Genomic DNA, 18,575 nt, shown 5'->3' with positions numbered 1-18,575 from the left:
AAGTCCCCGAACTAGAGTTGGCCAGGCCTGGCGCTCCCCTCGGATATTACACTTTGTTTTTTCCTCCAGGGAGCTGGGGACTCAGTCACCTGTGACTCACCATTCCTGTGTTGCCTACACGGCACACACGTCAAGGTCTAGAATGGCATCGGCTTCCTGCCCGCCACCCCCCCGCACCCCCCACCGCCTCTAGGTCAGACACCTTGAAGGAAGGCATACGGCTCCACCTTGAGCTTGGAAGCCAGGAACCCATGGCTCCTCCCTCCCGTGAAACACAGAGCATGACCCAAAGAATCAAGTTTTCCACATCCTACCCTTCCTAGTGCTCTCTTGGAAGCCGCCCTCCCCTGCTGCACTTGTGTTGCTTGAGGATTAGAACGTCAAAAATTCAACATCAACTAGTCTATTCCTCACCGGGCGGGGCTGCTCAACTGACATCTGGGGCTGGGCTGTGGTTATGGGTATAGACAACTCCATTTAGGGAGAATAATACTGATATTCACCTAACAACAACCGCGTTGTCGTTCATTGAATATTTACCGTCCCAAACACCGTGCCTCTCATGTTATCACCTTTGTTCCGCCAACAACCGTAGTGTTATTACTTTTTATAGATGAGAAAGAAAGAGCTAGAACCTGCCCAAGGCTACACAGCTATTAAGTGCCAGTGCTGGGATTTGAACCCGGGTCACTGTAACTTCAAAGTTGGTGTTTCCCACTCACCCTGTAAGCACCGCCCCACCCCACCTGCCATTTTGTGCGGTGATCTTCACTGCCGTCCAGTGTCCTTCAAAACCCCCTTGGCCAGAAGCTTCCCCACCTCTGGCCATCCACTCAATCCTGACTTAACTACCCTCCTTGCCAGGACCAGGGGGGGTGTGAAGAGGAAGAGGGGGCTTGTTTCAAAGTGAGGTGCTCTCTGGGTTAAAAAACTGGCTTTGGAGGCCCTGGGTTGGGGGGGGGGATGAATGAGCATTTTATCAACTCAAATGTCACTGGCAGCCCCAAAACAAACAGTGTCCCACCCGCTTTGCTCCTTTATGAGGCATTCAATCAATAAAACGAGAGCAGGGCTCTGTCAGATTTATTGGCTGGGCTCAAACCGAACACCTCTTCCACCCGCCAAAGGCTGGGTCACCGGTTCTGCCTTTCCGTTCCAACTCTGGACGGCCCCCATTTTCCCCTGTGGGGCTACAATGGTTCATTGTTTGAGGCAGGCCTTGTGAGAAGTTGTGTTTGTTTTGCCTCTTATCTTATCAGCTCCAGAGCTACAATGGCCCAGGTGTACTCACCATTTTACCATCAGGTGAGAGGAGATTGTGGCCCGGGTCCAGGCTGGCTGGAGAGACTTGCTGTAAAACAGACTGGCTAGTCACCATGGCGCTGTTGCCATGGTGACTGATTGTTGAGGAGGAAGTGACCTCATTGTTTCCCTGCTGGCTGTAGCGCACTCCTGCAAAACAAGGCAGACCCAACAGCGAATATTAGTGCCACCTGACCCGAGAACACTTGCTTTCTAGGGTGGATGACAAGGAAGAAAAGCTGCCTTCTAATCCGCTGTCTTTCTCTAGGGTAGAGGTTGCATGGCCTCTGCTTGAATTCTAGAATGTAATCTCCATGAGGGCAGGATGTTTTTATCTGTTTTGTTTTGTTCATTGCTGTATTCCCTCGGTAGCCACTCAATAAATATCTGTCAAATGAATGAACGAACGAATGAACAAATGAATGGATTCTGATTCTTGTTGCTTCAGCGTGGTTCTTTGAGGATTTAGGGGCTTCTCTTTCTGGCTGGTGTATTTCTTTTGTTCTTCAAAATGCCTTCTAGAAATGTTTCCCTGGCATCGCTTGGCCAAGTAGGGCTTCAAAGCATGAGTTGATGGATTTTACAGAGAGGGACTGGCCCAGCGACCCTTATAAGGGCCACAACAAAATGCGCCAGACTCTGTGCACCACCATTTTGGCCAAGCCCAAGAGGCCAGGGGGACACAGGCGGAGCAGGGTTAGCATGGGGCTGAAGCTAGGAGTCTTTGGTTCTGGAACTCACATTCCTTTGGTGGGGTCCCGTTTGGCTGACTTCCAGGGCCCAGGGGAAGGCGTGTCTGCTAGGAGGTGGGGCAGGCAGCATGCACAGGCAGGAGGTGGATGCCTAGTAAACCACTGCAGTTTGGTCTGCAAGGGAGGGGAGAACCAAGCATGTGTACAACGTCACTGCTCTGACCCTCCCTCTCGCTCGGGAACCAAAGCGCAGGTCTGTGCTCAGGAAAGGGACAGTACTGGGCAGAGACCAGGTGGCTGAAGGGAGCTGAAGGGGGAAGAGAACCTGGGCCCAGTGTGCAGAGTCCAAGTCCTGCTTGATGTGCCCGTGAAACAGCCAAAGACGAAGCCAGGGGTAGCTGGGGCATCTCACCCTCAGCTCAAAGCTGAGAAAGACAGTGTTCTGGTTTATGCTTTGGATTGGACAGAAAGGTTCAGGGGACCCTGTTCCTACCTGCAAGGGATGGAGACCAAATGCCTTAGGCATGGAATTATTTGGAGAGGAGGACCAACTTCTCCTTTGTTTTCCATTTTGCCCAGTTCCCCAGGATCAAACATCACTGTATCAAGCATCCGAGTTCTGTTGGTCCGCTTGCCCCCTGCCTTGCCCCCTGCCCTGCCTCCTGCCCTAACCAGCAGCCTCTTATTCATGAAGACAAAGCTTGCCAAGAGGAGATCCAAGCTAGTTTTCCTTGAATTGTGCAAAGGACGTTCCCCAAGGCTGATATGACCTAGAGCTTAAGAGGGCTGGGGAGAAAACAAACAAATGCTAGGGCAGGGTTCTAACCTTCAGGAGCACCTTGTTTGACTACGAAGTGGCTTGATGCATGCTCTGTGGGCTTCTTCTGTTGGTTCTTTCCCCATCCTTTGATTCAAGGGGCTGCTGGGGGGTGGGGGTGTTGGCAGACGGCCAGCACTGGAGTTTGGTAGTTATAGGTCTGGAGCACTATATTTTGGTGGTGGTGGCGAACAGGAACCATGAAGCTAAGAGGAAGAAAGATTTCCACGTCTCCAAACCCACACCGCCTGCCCAGTCCTGTCTGTCTTCCTCTGCACCTACCTGTAGCCCCTAGGTCTCCTCTTTACCACCCTCTACTCCATCCCGTTGGGCTAAATTAGGTCCTTTTTCTCCACTCATATTTGCCACCGGGTTCCCAGCAGGATGCTTATTTAGGAGAAGAGAGATCTGGAACTTGTGAGCTCAGAAGGCAGCTGGGTCCAGTAGAAAAGGGGGAGACAGATTTCAGATCAATTAAACGAAGGATTTTCTAACAAGGAGGGCTAGCGGGAAGATTGTGTGCTCTGGAGCTGGACAAACTCGGGTTTCAATGCTGACTTTGCTCTTAACAGATGCGTGATCTTGGGAAAAATCACTCTCTCTCTCTGTGGCTGTTTCCTCTCATAAAGTGAAGACGCTTCCTTAATAGGGCTAGTTTGTATTAGAGATAACATCTATAAAGCTCTCAGCAGAATGCCAAATAAATGGCAAACACGGCTAGGGATGCTGCAGGAAGGGAGCTGGTGTAGGGATGGAGCCCAAGATATTTGCCCTAAGACTCTAGAATTCTGGACAATGAACAGTAGGTTCTAAGTACTGAATGGAATTACCTTTCCACGGAGAATCATTTCCAAAGAATCCAACTCTGCTGCAACCACTGATGCTTTGTCCTGGAAGCAACTTGGGAGGGAGGCCTGGCCCCTGGCCCTCTTGTTCTTTCCTTTTGGAGAAACTGGACTTCACCCTGTTTTTCTCCTGCTTCCTCTGACTCCCTGACCAGCTATTTACCTCCCCAAGATGCTCTGCTCCTGAGAGAGCAGTGATAACGCTGGGAGTCAGGTGTGTTTTCACCTCCCAGCTTGTCCCCATCATTGATTCAGTCTCAAGTCAAACAGACGCTCGTTTTCGCCTATTTAATTTGGCTGAAGGAAGAGGGCCAGTCCTCTGGTGATCTAATAGGGGTCGTGGGGAGACTTCCCTCCTACCCCAGGCTACCTAATTATTTATTTAAAAATAATTAACCAAAGATCGCCACAGGAAACAAAAGCTTTCTTCACAAGGGAGCCTGGCAGGAGGGAGGCAGGAGCCATTTGTTAGAATCCCGGCAGCATAGCCCAAGGCTGCTGTGCTTTGTAGACCTTGTTTTCTCCCCCAGCGGAACTTCATTATATGAGAAATATAATGATGGAGCTGCTCTCTTCAAAGACAGATGGGCCTAGACCTCTGCACCTCCCTTTAAGGACCTTTGGTTAAGAGATAGCGTCTGGCTGGGGATTAAGGGATCCCTGTTTTGAACTCAGCTCTGCCATCAGTGTATTGGGTGAGCTCTAGCTCCCTCAGCTCTCAGCCAGAGGAGTGCCTACTGTGGGGAGGGGGCTATCATCACCACACTACTCTCGCCAGAGTGTGGCGAGAGATGGGCACGAGGCTGCTCATCCGCTCCAGGTGCACCTGTAGCCTTTCCCACTGACACTCCTCTCACCAGGAATTTGGCAATCACTCAGGCTCCTGAGAGGGTGGCTGTAATCAGCCAGCCGCCTTAAAATGGGGTGCGGAGGTGGAGGGTGTATCACAAGGTCTCTGCCGGCGAGACCAGAAATCGATGTTCTCGTTAGAGGAAGGAGAGGCCAGGTCCCTGTGTATTTCACAAACTCAGAAGAGCGCTTGAAGGGAGAACCAAAGTAGAGTGAGCTCTGGTGCCAGATGACACGGGTTTAAATCCTGGCTCTACCACATAGCAGCTGTGTGACCTTGGGGGAATTACTTAACCTCCCTGAGCTTCAGTTTCTTTATTGTTAATGATTTCCATCCCTTTGGTCATTGGATGAGTTATGGGCGTGAAATTACCCAGGCCACGCTTGGCACACAACAGTTACTCGAGACACATCTGTTCCTCCTATTTGGGGATTGTCTTTGTTTAAAAGACATTTTTAGGAAGGCTGAGTTCACAAAACTTCATTGAGCGCCTATCCTGTGCCAGGCATTGTGGCAGGGAGCCTGTAAGAAGTGGAATGGCATCTTTCCTTCTCCCTTCACCATTGCAGGCTCTGAAAATGAACATACGACGAGGGCTCTGGTTTAATAGTGACTGACTGAAGATGCCAGGCTAATAGCCACAGAGGTCCCGTAGGAGAAATGACAAAGCCAGACGGTGGTCATGTACTTTCCACTCACTTCCTGGCTCAAGTCACTAATTGGCCACATCCCTATCAGCAGCCCTAAGAACCACAGCAAGTATGTCCCAGCAGCAAAAGCCATCTTAGCTGGAATCTAGAGACATCCCTGAGGCCTTGGAGAGGAGGTATCTACTCTCACCTGTTCCCAGGCCTCAGCATCATGGGTGATGATGCCATTTCTGAACTCCTGACAGCATGTGGGACAGAGACAAATCATTTGGTTTCTATCCAACGTGACTGGTCAGAAGTGACAAAACATGAAAGAAGCTTATGGTTCCAGAAGCCAGCCTCTCCATACGCTGCCTTCCTGTACCAGCACCCAATCCAGGGTGCTCTCCTCACTACTGCAGCCTGGGATTTCTTTCTAGAACAAAACTGCACCATGTCACTGCACTCTTTGGAAACCTAACGCTGCTCCTCATTGCCTTCTGGAAAAGCCCCAACACCTCAACGGCAGAATTGGGCCGTTGTGACTCCAGTCTGCCTTACTGGTATCATCTGTCACCACATCCCATACAGCCATGCCAGAGCCCTGCCACTCCTCAGCCAGACCCTGCCATCTCCTGCCTCTGTGCCTTTGCTTATGCTGTTCCCTGCTCCTGGAGAGCTCTTCCCTTCTTCTCCATGTCCCATCATTTAAAAGGGCTAAATGTCACCTCTTCTGTGAAGCTCTCTTTGATTCATCCTGGTAGTTATCTGTTCCATCCTTTGTATTTAACATACAGTAGAGACTCTTACAGCAGGAGCTGGTAGCCCTGCACTAAAATGCTCTGATGATATGTTTCCTTCTCTCTCCCTCTTAAAGAGATGGCTTTTTACTCATTAGTGCATCCTCAGAGCCTAGCAGAGGGGCTGATGTGTGAATATTCATGGAATGAGGGAATAAGCCCGCAGGTGCTTTGAGGATCCTTGCCCCAGAGAACAAGGGAGCGTCCCTTCTGGCAGAAGGAGAAAATACAGTCAGTTCTGCGGTCATATTGGTATTAACAGTGTGGATTGGTTCCAATTCTATTGATATATTAGGTAATAACTTGAGTACAACATGAATTGCATATTTGAGGGATTCAGAAATCTGCACCCAGCTGAATGGAGCCACACAGGAATATACGATTGCTTTTCTTTTTTTTTTTTTAGTTTTTTAAAAAATTGAAGTGTAGTTGATTTACAGCATTGTGTTAGTTTCTGCTGTACAGCAAAGTGGTTCATTTATACACATATATACATTCTTCTTTATATTCTTTTCCATTATGGTTTATCCCAGGATATTGAATATAGTTCCCTGTGCTATACAGTAGGAATTTGTTTATCCATTCACATAGGAATATACTAAATGCACACACACACACACACACACACACACACACTCTCTCTCTCTCTCTCTCTCTCTCTCTCTCTCTCTCTCACTCTTCAAACATCTACCAGCTACCATTAGTTCACTGCGTGTACTGTAAGCCACATCCGTCCCCCACCTCACAATAACTCACCAGCTGCAACCCTTCTGATGCTCACTTCAATGGGCAAACTTTAGGACTTTTTCAAGGTAAAGTGCCATATTTATTGTTGTACGGTGTTTATGTATTTCTTAGGCATTTAACAGGTGTAAAACTCTGCTAATGTTTTTATTAGATTCTTATCTTTTTTAAAAGGTGTCAACGACAAGGTTTTTGAGTATTGTGCCCTTAACCCCATTTTTTTCCCATAAGCCCTGTGGTTTTTATTGGGTGACCTTGCAAAGCACGGTGGCTTTTATGATGGGTATATTGGGTTCTATAGGACTGACTGTGCCCCTGTGTCCAAAGGTGGAAGCAACTGCCTCCCAGGAGGATCCCAGAGAGGAGCTGTCCAGGGTGTAATTAACTACAGAAACTTTTCATAAACCTGTGCTTCAGGGGCTTGGACTACCCCATAGAGCCCTGGGTATCTAATCCAGCTCTCTACGAGCTTCAAAAAACAGCTTAGGAGTTTGGGATTAACATATACACACTATTATGGGACTTCCCTGGTGGTCCAGTGGCTAAGACTCCACATTTCCAATGCAGGGGGCCCGGGTTGGATCCCTGGTCAGGGAACTAGATCCCACATGCCGCAACTAAGAGTTCGTGTGCCGCAACTAAAGATCCCGCACGAGGCAATGAAGATCTCATGTGCCGCATCTGAGACCTGGTGCAGCCAAATAAATAAATAAATATTTTTTAAAAATACACACTACTATATATAAACAACAAGGACCTATTGTATAGCACAGGGAACTATACTCAATATTTTGTAATAACCTATAAGGGAAAAGAATCTGAAAAAGAATATATATGTATAACCGAATCACTTTGCTGTACACCTGAAACTAACACAACATTGTAAATTAACTACATTTCAATTTTAAAAAATGGTTTCAAAAAACCAGCTGAGGGAGTTCCCTGGCTGTCCAGTGGTTAGGACTCGGCGCTTTCACTGTCATGGCCTGGGTTCAATCCCTGGCTGGTGAGCTAAGATCCCGCAAGCCGTGTGGTGCGGCTAAAATAAAAAAAAAAACAACCAGCTGAGACCCCAATTCCACAACTCCAGAAATCAACTGGGCACCAGTGTCCAGCCACTTTAAATTCATACTCTCTCATCTCTCTGCTTTGACTCTCTGATGATTCTGGGCCAGTCAACTTCTGGGCCTCAGCATTTTTATCTGTAAAATGGGCATACAGATGTCCCTTCTTCGGAAGCCAGAATAATGAATGACTAAAATAAGGTTAGAGAAGCACTGGGTTCTCCTGAGAAAGAAAATGCTGGGCAAACAGAACAGCAGTGTCAGCCCAGAAAGCATGACCAGAATTGCTCTTTTAGAAAGAAGCAAAGAGGGAGGTGGGGGTCTCCTGGGCAGTGGGAGGCTCAGCTTGACCTCACGTGGCCTTTGAGCCTGAAGCCTGGGGGTCCCTTTCACTGGGGTCTGTGAGCTGCACCCAGAATCTGGTGGGCTGCCTTTCACTCTTGACATTTCAAAGCCAATCTCCCATCCCTGATAATGCAGGAATGTTCCTCTGGCTGGTGGACCGCTGCCAGCTCGAGTGAGCGTCCCAGCCACCAACAGAGTAAACATTACTCAACCGGCCGGGGCTCTGTCACACACATTCTTCCCCTGTGTTCCTAACCTCACGCAGAGTGCAGCCCAGCACTGTTGGGTCTGGAAACTGGGAATTTAAAATCAGGCAGGATTTTAAGTTGTCCATCAATTATAAGTAGACAGAGCTGTCTTTCTTATGAAGCCAAAACAGAGGTTTGGGGGTAGGGGCACCAGGAGGAATTAGGCCAGTCTTGATGGGTCCAGTACTGCATCCTTATAAACCCACTCCCCCTTTTCCCCAAAGCGAGTCACTTTCTTGAGGAGAGAGGCAGAGACACATGTGATTCAGTCTAGTGAACTTCTTAAGATACTCATTTAGGATAAAAGAATGTGAACAATTCCCCCAGCTTGAAACTGGGAACTCCAAAAATGAAAGCTTTCAAATAAGCTGGCACTGCTGCCTCAGTTTCCTCATTGGTCATGCAGGACTATTGCCGGTTCTTATTAATATTTCCTTCTCTCTGAGGATAAAGATGAATGTTTGCCAAGAGTTGAGGAGATTAAAAATCTGAAAGCCTGGGAGGAAAAATCTGAAGCAAGATGAAAGCAGTTTAAACATGGGGCTGGTTTCAATTCCAGATCTCTTTCTACCCGAGGTGGCTTAGTTAGGAGCCCAATTCATAAGAGGAGAAACACAGACAGGCCTGCGGGGACGGTAAACACTCTTGAACTCAAGGAGTAAAAGTTGAGTGATACTTGAGGGAAGCCCACAAACTGGTTTTCTTACAAAAATCAAAGCAAATGTAACCAAGAAAAGACAAAGGCTTCCATCAAAAGCATCTTGGCTGAGAACAGAAATGAATGTGCCCCTGAAAGTATGGCACACGTGGGGAGGTAGAAAGGGCTGCCTGTCCTTCCCACTAAGCCCATCTCGGCTACCACGCCTGCTCCTTAGCAGAGAGCTGGTTTCTGCAGGCAAACAAGAGAGGGTTTGCAATGAACACTTACTTCATCCGGGAGATGCTGCTGCAGGTGAAAGAAACCCAGCCAACCCTCGAGTACTTGAGAGGGCCTCACCTCTGTAAGTGTTTTACACAGTCAGCTTCTCAACATTTCCCAGATGCCCATTTGACAGAGAGGAACACTGAGGTTCAGAGAGGAAGAAGTCATTTCCACCATCTCTTGCTAAGGGTCTCCCAGCAAAGCAGTAGTATCCCGAAGCTGGCCCCTCTCGCTCTTCCCCGATAGCCCCACATTGACTCCACATATCCTGAGCCTCCCATCGTGATGCACTAATAGTTTGAAATGATTTCATTTGTTTTCTTGGCTGCATCTCTCGCTGGAATGTAAGCCCAGTGAGGGCAGGACCTCATCTGTCTTCTCCATGATCTCCTTCCTCAGCACCTTGTACATCCTATGCTCTGCCCCCTCGATAAGAGCACGTGATGAATGAATGAACGGCCTGCACTTCAGCTCTGACTGAGCAGTGGAGAAGTGACAATGGTATAATTTATTCGCTGACCTCCCGGGTTTTCTGAGGTTGACGGGAGGCATGTATTTTTAAGGAGGAGCAGCAGAGAAGGAGAGAGGAGAAAGAGAGATTAACATCTAATCAAAATGAAGAGATAGCATGGATGCATTTCAGCAACTTCATGGTGGAAGGTACGGGGTGGAGGTGCTGAGGAGTAAGTATGACGTCGCAGCTCTTCCTTTCCGCACCAGACACCTTGGACAGTGCTTTATCCAGAGTGCAAAGGGCCAAAGGGACGCCTGCAAGGACCTACCCATTCCCTACTTCTTGAGGCCTAAGAACATACTCGTTACCTAGGGTCCTGATGGGCTGACCATTTCTAAAGGGTTTGGGCTGCTGGTGGGAGCCCCAAATTTAGACTTGCCGTGTTAGAACCCAGTTTTAGGCCCCTTGGGTTTATTTGGGGGTCAGTAGGATCAATTACTGGGGATTTACTGTGGCAACCCGAGTAACTCAAACGCCTTTCTCCAAAGGAATCTAGGGTAAAACTAAGAAGGGTTAATGATGGACATCGTTAGGCCGAAAGTCTGTGCAGGCAGACACAGCCCTGCCACCGTCTGGCTCCTGGGGTGTCTTTTCTGAGAGGCTGCCTTTGCAGGCAGGGGTAATGCGGCTGCAACAAAGGCCCCTAGGCTTGGCTGACGAGGAGAATGATGATGATCCTAGTGGGTCTGGGGAACGGGGAAGGCTATAAAGTCATCAGCAGACTGAACCACTGGGTGTCCACATAAAAGTGAGGTCCCATAAACAGACATCTGTATTGTGACTGAAGGGCTAATAAAATTGCCTTAGAAGAGAGAGGTTTTCCACTGTGACCTATTCATCAGCAGGACCCTACTGGGAAGTGGTACCCGGGGAGAAGATCCCTGGAGGCCTGGCAAGTGTCAGAGCTCATTATGGGCGCTTGCCCGGCCACACCTCAGCCTCTTCATCACCGTCGTGGAGGGCAGCTCCAGCATCATTATCATCATCATCATCACCATCATCATGACAGATAGCCACTGACCACCCGGCAGGCTCATGGATGCTGGTCGCAGGGAGCAGCAGGTGTTGGGCACTGATAACCTTGGAAGGTGGATGATCACTGGCTTCCATTGACCAGGAGCACCAGTAACGTGTTTAGGGGTCACCCCAGAGACCTGGTGGCAGCCCAGAGCTGGGGAGTTTCCTTCCCGTTTCTCCAAACGACTGATTTGCAATAAGTCCAATCCCTTTTCTAGTCCTCAGCTGCTCAATAGAAACTCAGGAAGAGTAATTCTTGCTCTTTGCTTGCCCAAGGGATGCTGGTAAGAGATTATAAAAGGAAGTAATCTAGAGTGAAGGAAGTCAGACAGAGAAGGACAAATATCATATGATGTCACTTAGGTGTGGGATCTAAAAAAAGGGTACAAATGAACTTATCTACAAAACAGATAAGAAACAACACTTACGTAGAAAACAAATTTATGCTCACCAGGGGGTAAGGGAGGGAAAGGAGGGATAAACTGGGAGATTGGGATTGACATATGCACACTACTATATATAGAATAGATAACTAATAAGGACCTACTGTATAGCACGGGGAACTCTACTCAATACTCCATAATGGCCTATATAGGAAAAGAATCTAAAAAGAGTGGATATATGTGTGTATATAACTGATTCACTTTGCTGTACACCTGAAACTAACACAACATTGTAAGTCAACCATACTCCAATAAAAACTTTTTCTAAAAAAGGAAGTAATCTAGTAGAACTGAACTGAACAAGTAAAATCTAAACTCAGCTAATACACTAAACAAGGAGAAGCTACGTTAGTAGAAAACAAGGGAGAAAAAATAATAACATGTTCCTTGAAAACTTCCTGGTAGCATTTAACGTTGAAGGATTTTTTGGTGAACGGTATACTTTAGTTAAGCAGTATTCATGGAGGTGGAGCTGAATGACTTGTTTCTAGAAACGGGAGAATATGCTTTACATAATAATATGTACATACGTTACGTAGAATGAAACTGATTCCATGCTCAGCTTGAAAGTGAATAACACACTTATAAAGCAGGGGATTTATGCATGAAGCTTTTGGACAGGAAGCCCTCTACAAGAGAGGCTGTCATTCCACAAATATATAAAAGGTCTACCATGTGCCAGGCACCGGGCTTTGGGCTTAGAGACTCAGTGGTGAAAAAAGCCAAAAAAAAAAAAAAAAAAGCCATAGGGAGCTGGATTTGTAGAGACTTCAGGGACTACCTTTTTCATGGTGAGAATAAGACTTTCTTGGTTTTTTTCTCTGTCTTTGACAGGTAGGGATGCAAACCCTACACTCTACCTGGCAGTGGGATTCTCAAGACGACGGAGGAGAAAGCTCATTTCCGTTTCCATCCGTAAGACATCTTGAGATAAATTAAGCACCAATTTTGCACTCACCGTGCAAACTGATGTTCTCCAAATGGGAGATGCCGTTCAGAGGTTTCCCATCCTTGCTGAGCAAGGACTCACTGGGCTTCATTTCCAGCCTGATCCAACAGGTGCCGACTGGAGAGAGGCACCCTGTGGCAGGCAGGGCCAGAGGGCCTGGGCAGTCAGGCTGCCACTCAAAGGCCCTGAAAGTGTTAACCTCCAACAGTTATAGGTGCCTCGTTTATACCCATTTTAAATCTGTTTATTGTGACTGGCCCCACCCAATCTGCTGGTGCTGTAAAGCTCTAATGGTCCCTAATAAAGGTGGAAGGCACACAGTTCCTGAAATGGGGAAGAAGTGAGGGAGTGAGGGAGACCAGGAGGGAGAGAGACAGATGATGAGCTTAACGATAAAGTATCACAATGGCAAAGCTCCCTCTGCTATTTCAAACAGCAGAGCCCTGGGCCCCAGCGTCCAAGTGATAACCTGTCAGAGCTGAAAGGCCAGAGCTGAAAGGTCTCATTTGCCAGACTCCCGGAGAAATGAAGTGATTTGCCCAAGGTAACCCCTGCCCCTCAGTGCCTCAGGGCTCCTGGATCCGAGTCTGGGGCCCACAGCCCAGCTGCCTCATCTCTTTTACTTCAGCAGGGGACCATCACAACTGTCGCCAACCCCTTGAGACTCTAGCCTTCTCCCATCTAGCCTATGATGTCCAGCCCTGATTGTATATCCACGTCTCTTAGGGAGTTTGTTGAAACTTCCCATGCCTGACCCCTTGTTCCAAATCCTGATTCTAAAAGGTGTGGATGGGGGAGACATGGGTACTTTTAATAAGCTCCCCAGATGCCTTACATGTGGCCTGGGAAGGAGATCTGAGAACCACAGATCTTGTCAATACTTGGGTTTCACTGTTCCTGATGTCTCAAATGAAAAGCAGGGTTCATAAAAAGGGGAACTCTTCCAGGGTGAAACTGCAAACCACAGCCTTGTCAAGAACCCAGGGAGAACCAAAGCTCTTCCTCTCTCTTGACGCCCTGAGGGTTCCTGAGTCAACCTAATAACCCCTTCTGGGTCAGGCACTGTGCGGGGCACTGGGTGCACTTTATCACCTTTAAGCCCCTCAGTAGTCTGAAGGAGATAGGTATTACGATCCCTATTTTATGGATGAAGAAACTGAGGCTCAAAGAGGCTAAGTAACTTGTTTGAGGCCACACTGCCAGACAGGGACAGAACCACAATTCAAGCCCAAGCCTGCTTGGGGTGCTACACCTTGCTACCCAGGCACACCCATCTGAGTGTGGTCCTGGCAATGGACTGCCTGTGACCAGCTCGCCTGGGGGATGTGGATTTCCCTTGGGAAAGTGATTAAATGCTAAAGATCATCTGCATGCACGGTGTGTCTCCAACTTGGGAGGGACATGCAGTGCACACGTCCTGAGAAATGTCTTGACTTTCTGAGAGCACTAGAGAGACTGAGCCTCACTGGTCAGCTCCTCCATGGCTGAACTCACACAGGTGTGCTTTGGGCGGGGCTGCTGAAGCCAGAACAGAGGGTACTGGGGAGGTATCTTAAGCAGATGCCTGCTCTCAGGTACAGGAATGTCGCTTCCAGAAAATCAGCCCTCAGGAGCATCTGAGGTTTCCTGCGTTCACTGCAGGAATCGTGTCTACCCCACCCCTTCCTACTGCTCTTTTGCGTGAAGTTTGGGGGAGCTTCCTTCCTAAGAACAAAGGTCCTGAAGCTTCTCAGATTTGGCCTCCACCAGGAAAGTACCACACCCTCTGTAAGTGGCAGGTTCCCAGGGCTAACTACCGACGAGCAGGGGTACTCACACCTCCTTTCATTAAAGGAGAGAAATGCCTTATTAGGTACAGGAAATTCAGGGTCATCTTATGTACCTGACCTTGCTACACGGTCATGACCTGCCATCCCCTCCACCATCCACGGTTCCTCCCAGCTTTCTCTCACTGTTTAGTGGCTTTGCACTGAAAGCCTATGGCACTGGACATGGCACTTGCAAATGCCTTATGGATGTCACAGAGCAGTCCTTCCTGGAAGCATGAGAGCCTGCCTGAGACTCAGTTACTACAAGAAGCCAGCCTGAGCCTACTGCAAACACCAAGATAAGTAACTAGTAGAACTACTCAAATTGTCTCAAAATTGAGGTTGAAGTAAACCTACAAGAGGAACAGAGGGAAAGAGGAAAAAGAAACCCAAACCACTGGGCTCCGCAAGGTATGGTAATAGGTACCATTTATGAGAGCCTGCTACATCTGGGGTGCTTTGCCTATGTTATCTCATTTAATCCTTCCCACATCTGCATGAGCGGGTATCTCCATTTTATGCACTGAGAAACTGAGGCTCAGAGTCCAGAGTCACACAGCTGATCAGTGGCCAAGTTGAGGCTGGGATTCAGGTCGACCTCCATACCCATGACTTTGTTGCTACGCCCACTTGGATTTATAACAGCATTTCTCTAGAGTATCTTTAGCATATATTAAATGTTGGTATTGTTGACGGTCAGGCATCTATGGTACAGCCCAGGCACTGGGATTTTTGGAAGTCCCCCAGCTGATTCTAAGATGTGGCGAGATTTAGGAACCGTTGTCCTAGAGCACAGGTCAGCAAACTGTGATCTGCAGGCCAAGCAGCCTGTCTTTGTATGACCCATGAGCTCAGAATGGTTTTCACATTTTTAAATAGTTTTTAAAAATAAAAAAAGAATATTTTATGATATGCAAAAATCATAGGAAATTCAAATTTCAATCCCCATCAATGAAGTTTACTAGAAGACAGCCATGTGCATTCGTTCACACACGGTCCATGGCTGGTGTGTTCTCCAAAGGCAGAGCTGAGTAGCTGCGACTGAGACAGTATGGCCTGAAAAGCCTAAAATAGTCACTATGTAGCTCTTTACAGAAAGTTTGCCATCCCCTGTACTAGAGTTCTTATGCACAGCTAGGATGATAACCAGGATTGAATGTATTTGACTTTATTTGGGGGCTATGTTTCATATATATATATATGTTTCATATATATTTATTTTTATGTTTCATATATATATATTTTTTCCCCTCTCCCTGTTTGTGTTTGATCTTGTGGCTTCCTGGCCAGCAGTTAGCTTCATAGACCCTTGCATAGCTCTCTGCCTCTCTCCCTCTGCTTAATTCTCTCCCAGTTCTTGTCAGTTTCCATCAAACCTTCAACAAACAGACTCCAAGGACACTTCTCCCATAACTTGCGGGCTGGGGCAATGTGCTTGCAGCAGGCAGCTTCCTTCCTCCTCAGATCGGACAGGAGGCATCAAGGAGTCCTTGAATTCTCTAAGGGTCCTTCAGGGGGATTAGGCACGCAGGTAGGGCTGCCTTCAGTGATAGAACTCCGGTATCTCCTTGGCCCCTTTGTGAGGAGGCTGGAGTCCCACCAGCCAGGGCAGCCGGGTTTCTTTGTATGCAGACCAGGGTTGGTCCGCTATCAGGGGGAGGCTGCCAGCAGAATGCTCTGAAGGCTGGGCCTCTTAAGCTCATTAATGTCCTGATTGTCTTGCCCAATCTAGTGGCAGCCGATGGGGTGGTACCCGCAAGATAAAATGACCTTCGAATTCAACAGATAAAATGGCAGTCAGATAAAGTCCCTACAAGGAGAACATTGGAGCCGTGGTCGCCACGGAACTCCACATCAGTATAAATGTGTTTTCTAAAATAGCAGATGACTCAAGGCAGAATCTGTTTCTCTTCTGAACTCAAAGAACCTACTACTTAGGGACAATGGGGCTTATTTACTGTGGGGATCTTTGCTGCGGAGATGAATATTTTTACAACTGCCCTCATAAACCCCCTCCACTCGTCTGCTGCCCAGGGAGTGGGCGGGGCTCCAGAGGTGAGCTGAGGTGCCTGCACTGTCTCAGAAGCCCCATTAAGTTGTTAAGGCATTTAGTGCTCCAGACAGTGCTGACTGCAAGGGCAGTTCAAATCCCCACCCAGATGGCGATGGGGTTGTGAAAGAAGGGGCTTTGATTTCTTCCCTGGGCAGGGCACAGAATCCACCTTGGTCAGGGGCAACAGTTGGTGGCGGGGAACAGGGGCGGGGGAGGGGGGGGGAGGCTGAGAGGGAGGCGGAAGCAGCAAACTAGCCAGACTGGGAGACCCCACCCTTAACCCACCTCGAAAAGCCCCTTTGTCATTCAGAGGGGAACAGTAAGAATATAAGAGAAGAAGGAACTGTGGGAGGATTGTGTGTGTGTGTGTGTGTGTGTGTGTGTGTGTGTGTGTGTTGATTTTCATGCCTGAAAGTCCTTAGCATCTGCATAAAGCAAAGTGATAGTCAGTGTGTAACAGCTCAAAACCTGTCTCTGCCACTTACAAACTATATGAACTTGGGCAAATTACTGACATACGAAATATCTCACCTTCCTTGATTGTAAAGTAAGGGGTAAGGTTATGGATGGTGTCTACCCTACAAAGTTGTGAGGATTAAGTAAGATGATGCATGTACTCAGCCCAGGGCCTGGTACCCAGGAAGCGCTCGATCAGCACTAACTGTTCTGATTATTCATATTTACTCACGACCCCGCCACTGGGCACTTTTGAGATTTCCTTAGGTTCTGCAGATTTCAGTGTCAGGGAAAACCACAGCGACCACATGATATCCTGGCCCAGAGTCTGGTTTGTCTAAGACCCAGGGTTAGATTTCTGCAGGCAAGTTAGGATGAGAAGTAAGAGGGGTTCGGGGAGAGGCTGGATTCTCAGGTCCTCAAGCTCTGATCTGACCATGGGGGCAATCACAGCCCCTGGGCTTGGAGAGGCAGGAGTAGAATTTGAAGGGAGTGAGGAGAAAGCAGCCACAGAAATAAACGTCTCCCCTTCTTGGGTAAACAGGCTGTGTGGCTCAGGACATCCAAAGGTTATCCTGGTAGGGCTTGTTCTCGCCTCTGGGCCTCACTTTCTTACTAGGAGAATGAGCCTCTATCTCCTTCTCAAAGGAGAAGGGGAGGACATTACAAGAGGGAGGACATTAGGTGTGGGGTGAATGAAGGCTGATGAAGACCTCTGCCCCTCTCTTGCTGTCGCAAGGCGGCCAGGTGAGTTTGCTGGAGGCGACCAGGCGAGTTTGCCACAGACTGGAGCAAAGGGGACAGTATGCAAGGCCACCGCAGATCGTGCAGCCGATCCCAGGGCTTGGGCCAAGGCTAGCCCAGCTTCCATCCCATGCCAACTTCCTCCTCCTCGGGCTGATCAATACAGGCACCAGTCTCCAACCAGTCTGCTTCCTGGCCACAGCCCTGCTCTCTGACCTTTGGGGGGGGGGGGCCTTTCTCTTGATTCCGCTTCAGAATGGAGGTCGGGGCCATCACTCCGGGCCTGCTCAATGGCCTCAGAATGGGCTGTCACAGGGCCTATAACCAGGGACAGCTCCTGCTGGCGAGAGCTTGGATGGGGGGTGCAGATAAAGGCCTTCCCGGCTGAAGATAAATGGCTGCCCGCAGCCTGCTACAGTAACTCCAGGCCCCCAAGAAGAGCAAACAAAGGGTGCCCCTGTGACACTCACTGGAAAGATGAAGCCCCATCAGAGGCAGCCAGGCTGGTTCAAAGACTCAACTTAATTGTCAATTAAGCATGCATGAGGAAGACAAAGCCATGACAACCCTGGGCTGCATGCTGGCGTGTGATTGTAAAGTCGGGAGGGGCAACGCTGAAAACAGCTGATTCTGCTGACAGTGTGTTTGTAGGGCACCTTGTAACCAATCAGCCTCTGCTGACAGAGGCAAAGGGCTCCTTCTGCCACTCCTATTGTGCTGGACATTCCAGGACCAGGGTCACACTGTGGTCACCGTGGGCAAGTGGGCCACAGCACCGTAAGCGTGGCTGGGAGGGAAGGGGCTCAGGTACAGAAGGGATGCTCTCCTCTCCAGGAAGAGGGGTCAAGGGAAAGATTTGTCTCAAAGGTGCCTCCTGTCCTCCTGACTCAGAGACTGGTGTTTGGAGGGGAAAGTGGGGAGGGGGTGGGGGCCTCATCTCCCCAGCTCAGCCTTAGAGGTTGCTAGTGCTGGCTCGGGCTGTTGGTTCCTCCTCGGCCACCACAGAGCTCTTTTCTGCATCCAGGTAGGTTTGGGGCTTGGTTAGAGACCAGACCTTGGTTGTAGCGACCGTGATGGGAAATATGTCGTGAGACGTTCAGATCAAACCTTCCCTGAGCGCTGGGCTTCAGCCTGCCGTCAGGCTGGCCCTGGGTGCACTCCCTAGGAGCCTGTCACAGCCCATGCGCTGCCTCCACCAGCAGCCTGCGAGGCTGGCAGGGCCTGATCCCAGCATTTGCACCCCAGCCCCAGAACACACCTCACTGCCTCTTAGGAACAACGCCCGTGTATGAAATTGAAAAGGAAATAGATTTCTGCTGCCCGTCACTCTTTC

At 48.8% G+C, this 18,575-nt stretch overlaps 1 protein-coding gene across 2 annotated transcripts in view; it reads right to left on the bottom strand.

The window, feature by feature from the left end:
- HNF1B (HNF1 homeobox B) overlaps positions 1–18,575 on the bottom strand; it is a 53,087-nt gene that overhangs the window by 19,637 nt on the left and 14,875 nt on the right. For both annotated transcript variants that reach the window (XM_007464879.1, XM_007464880.1), the window contains exon 5: positions 1,292–1,452. In XM_007464879.1, coding sequence (XP_007464941.1) covers positions 1,292–1,452 — 161 coding nt within the window. The remainder of the gene's footprint in view (positions 1–1,291; positions 1,453–18,575) is intronic.

This window comes from Lipotes vexillifer, unplaced genomic scaffold (assembly GCF_000442215.2).
Source record: "Lipotes vexillifer unplaced genomic scaffold, Lipotes_vexillifer_v1.1 scaffold788, whole genome shotgun sequence".
In the NCBI taxonomy this organism is placed as follows: domain Eukaryota; kingdom Metazoa; phylum Chordata; class Mammalia; order Artiodactyla; family Lipotidae; genus Lipotes; species Lipotes vexillifer.
The sequence above is the reverse complement of the archived record's forward strand: the minus strand, read 5'-3'. Positions and strand labels throughout refer to the sequence as shown.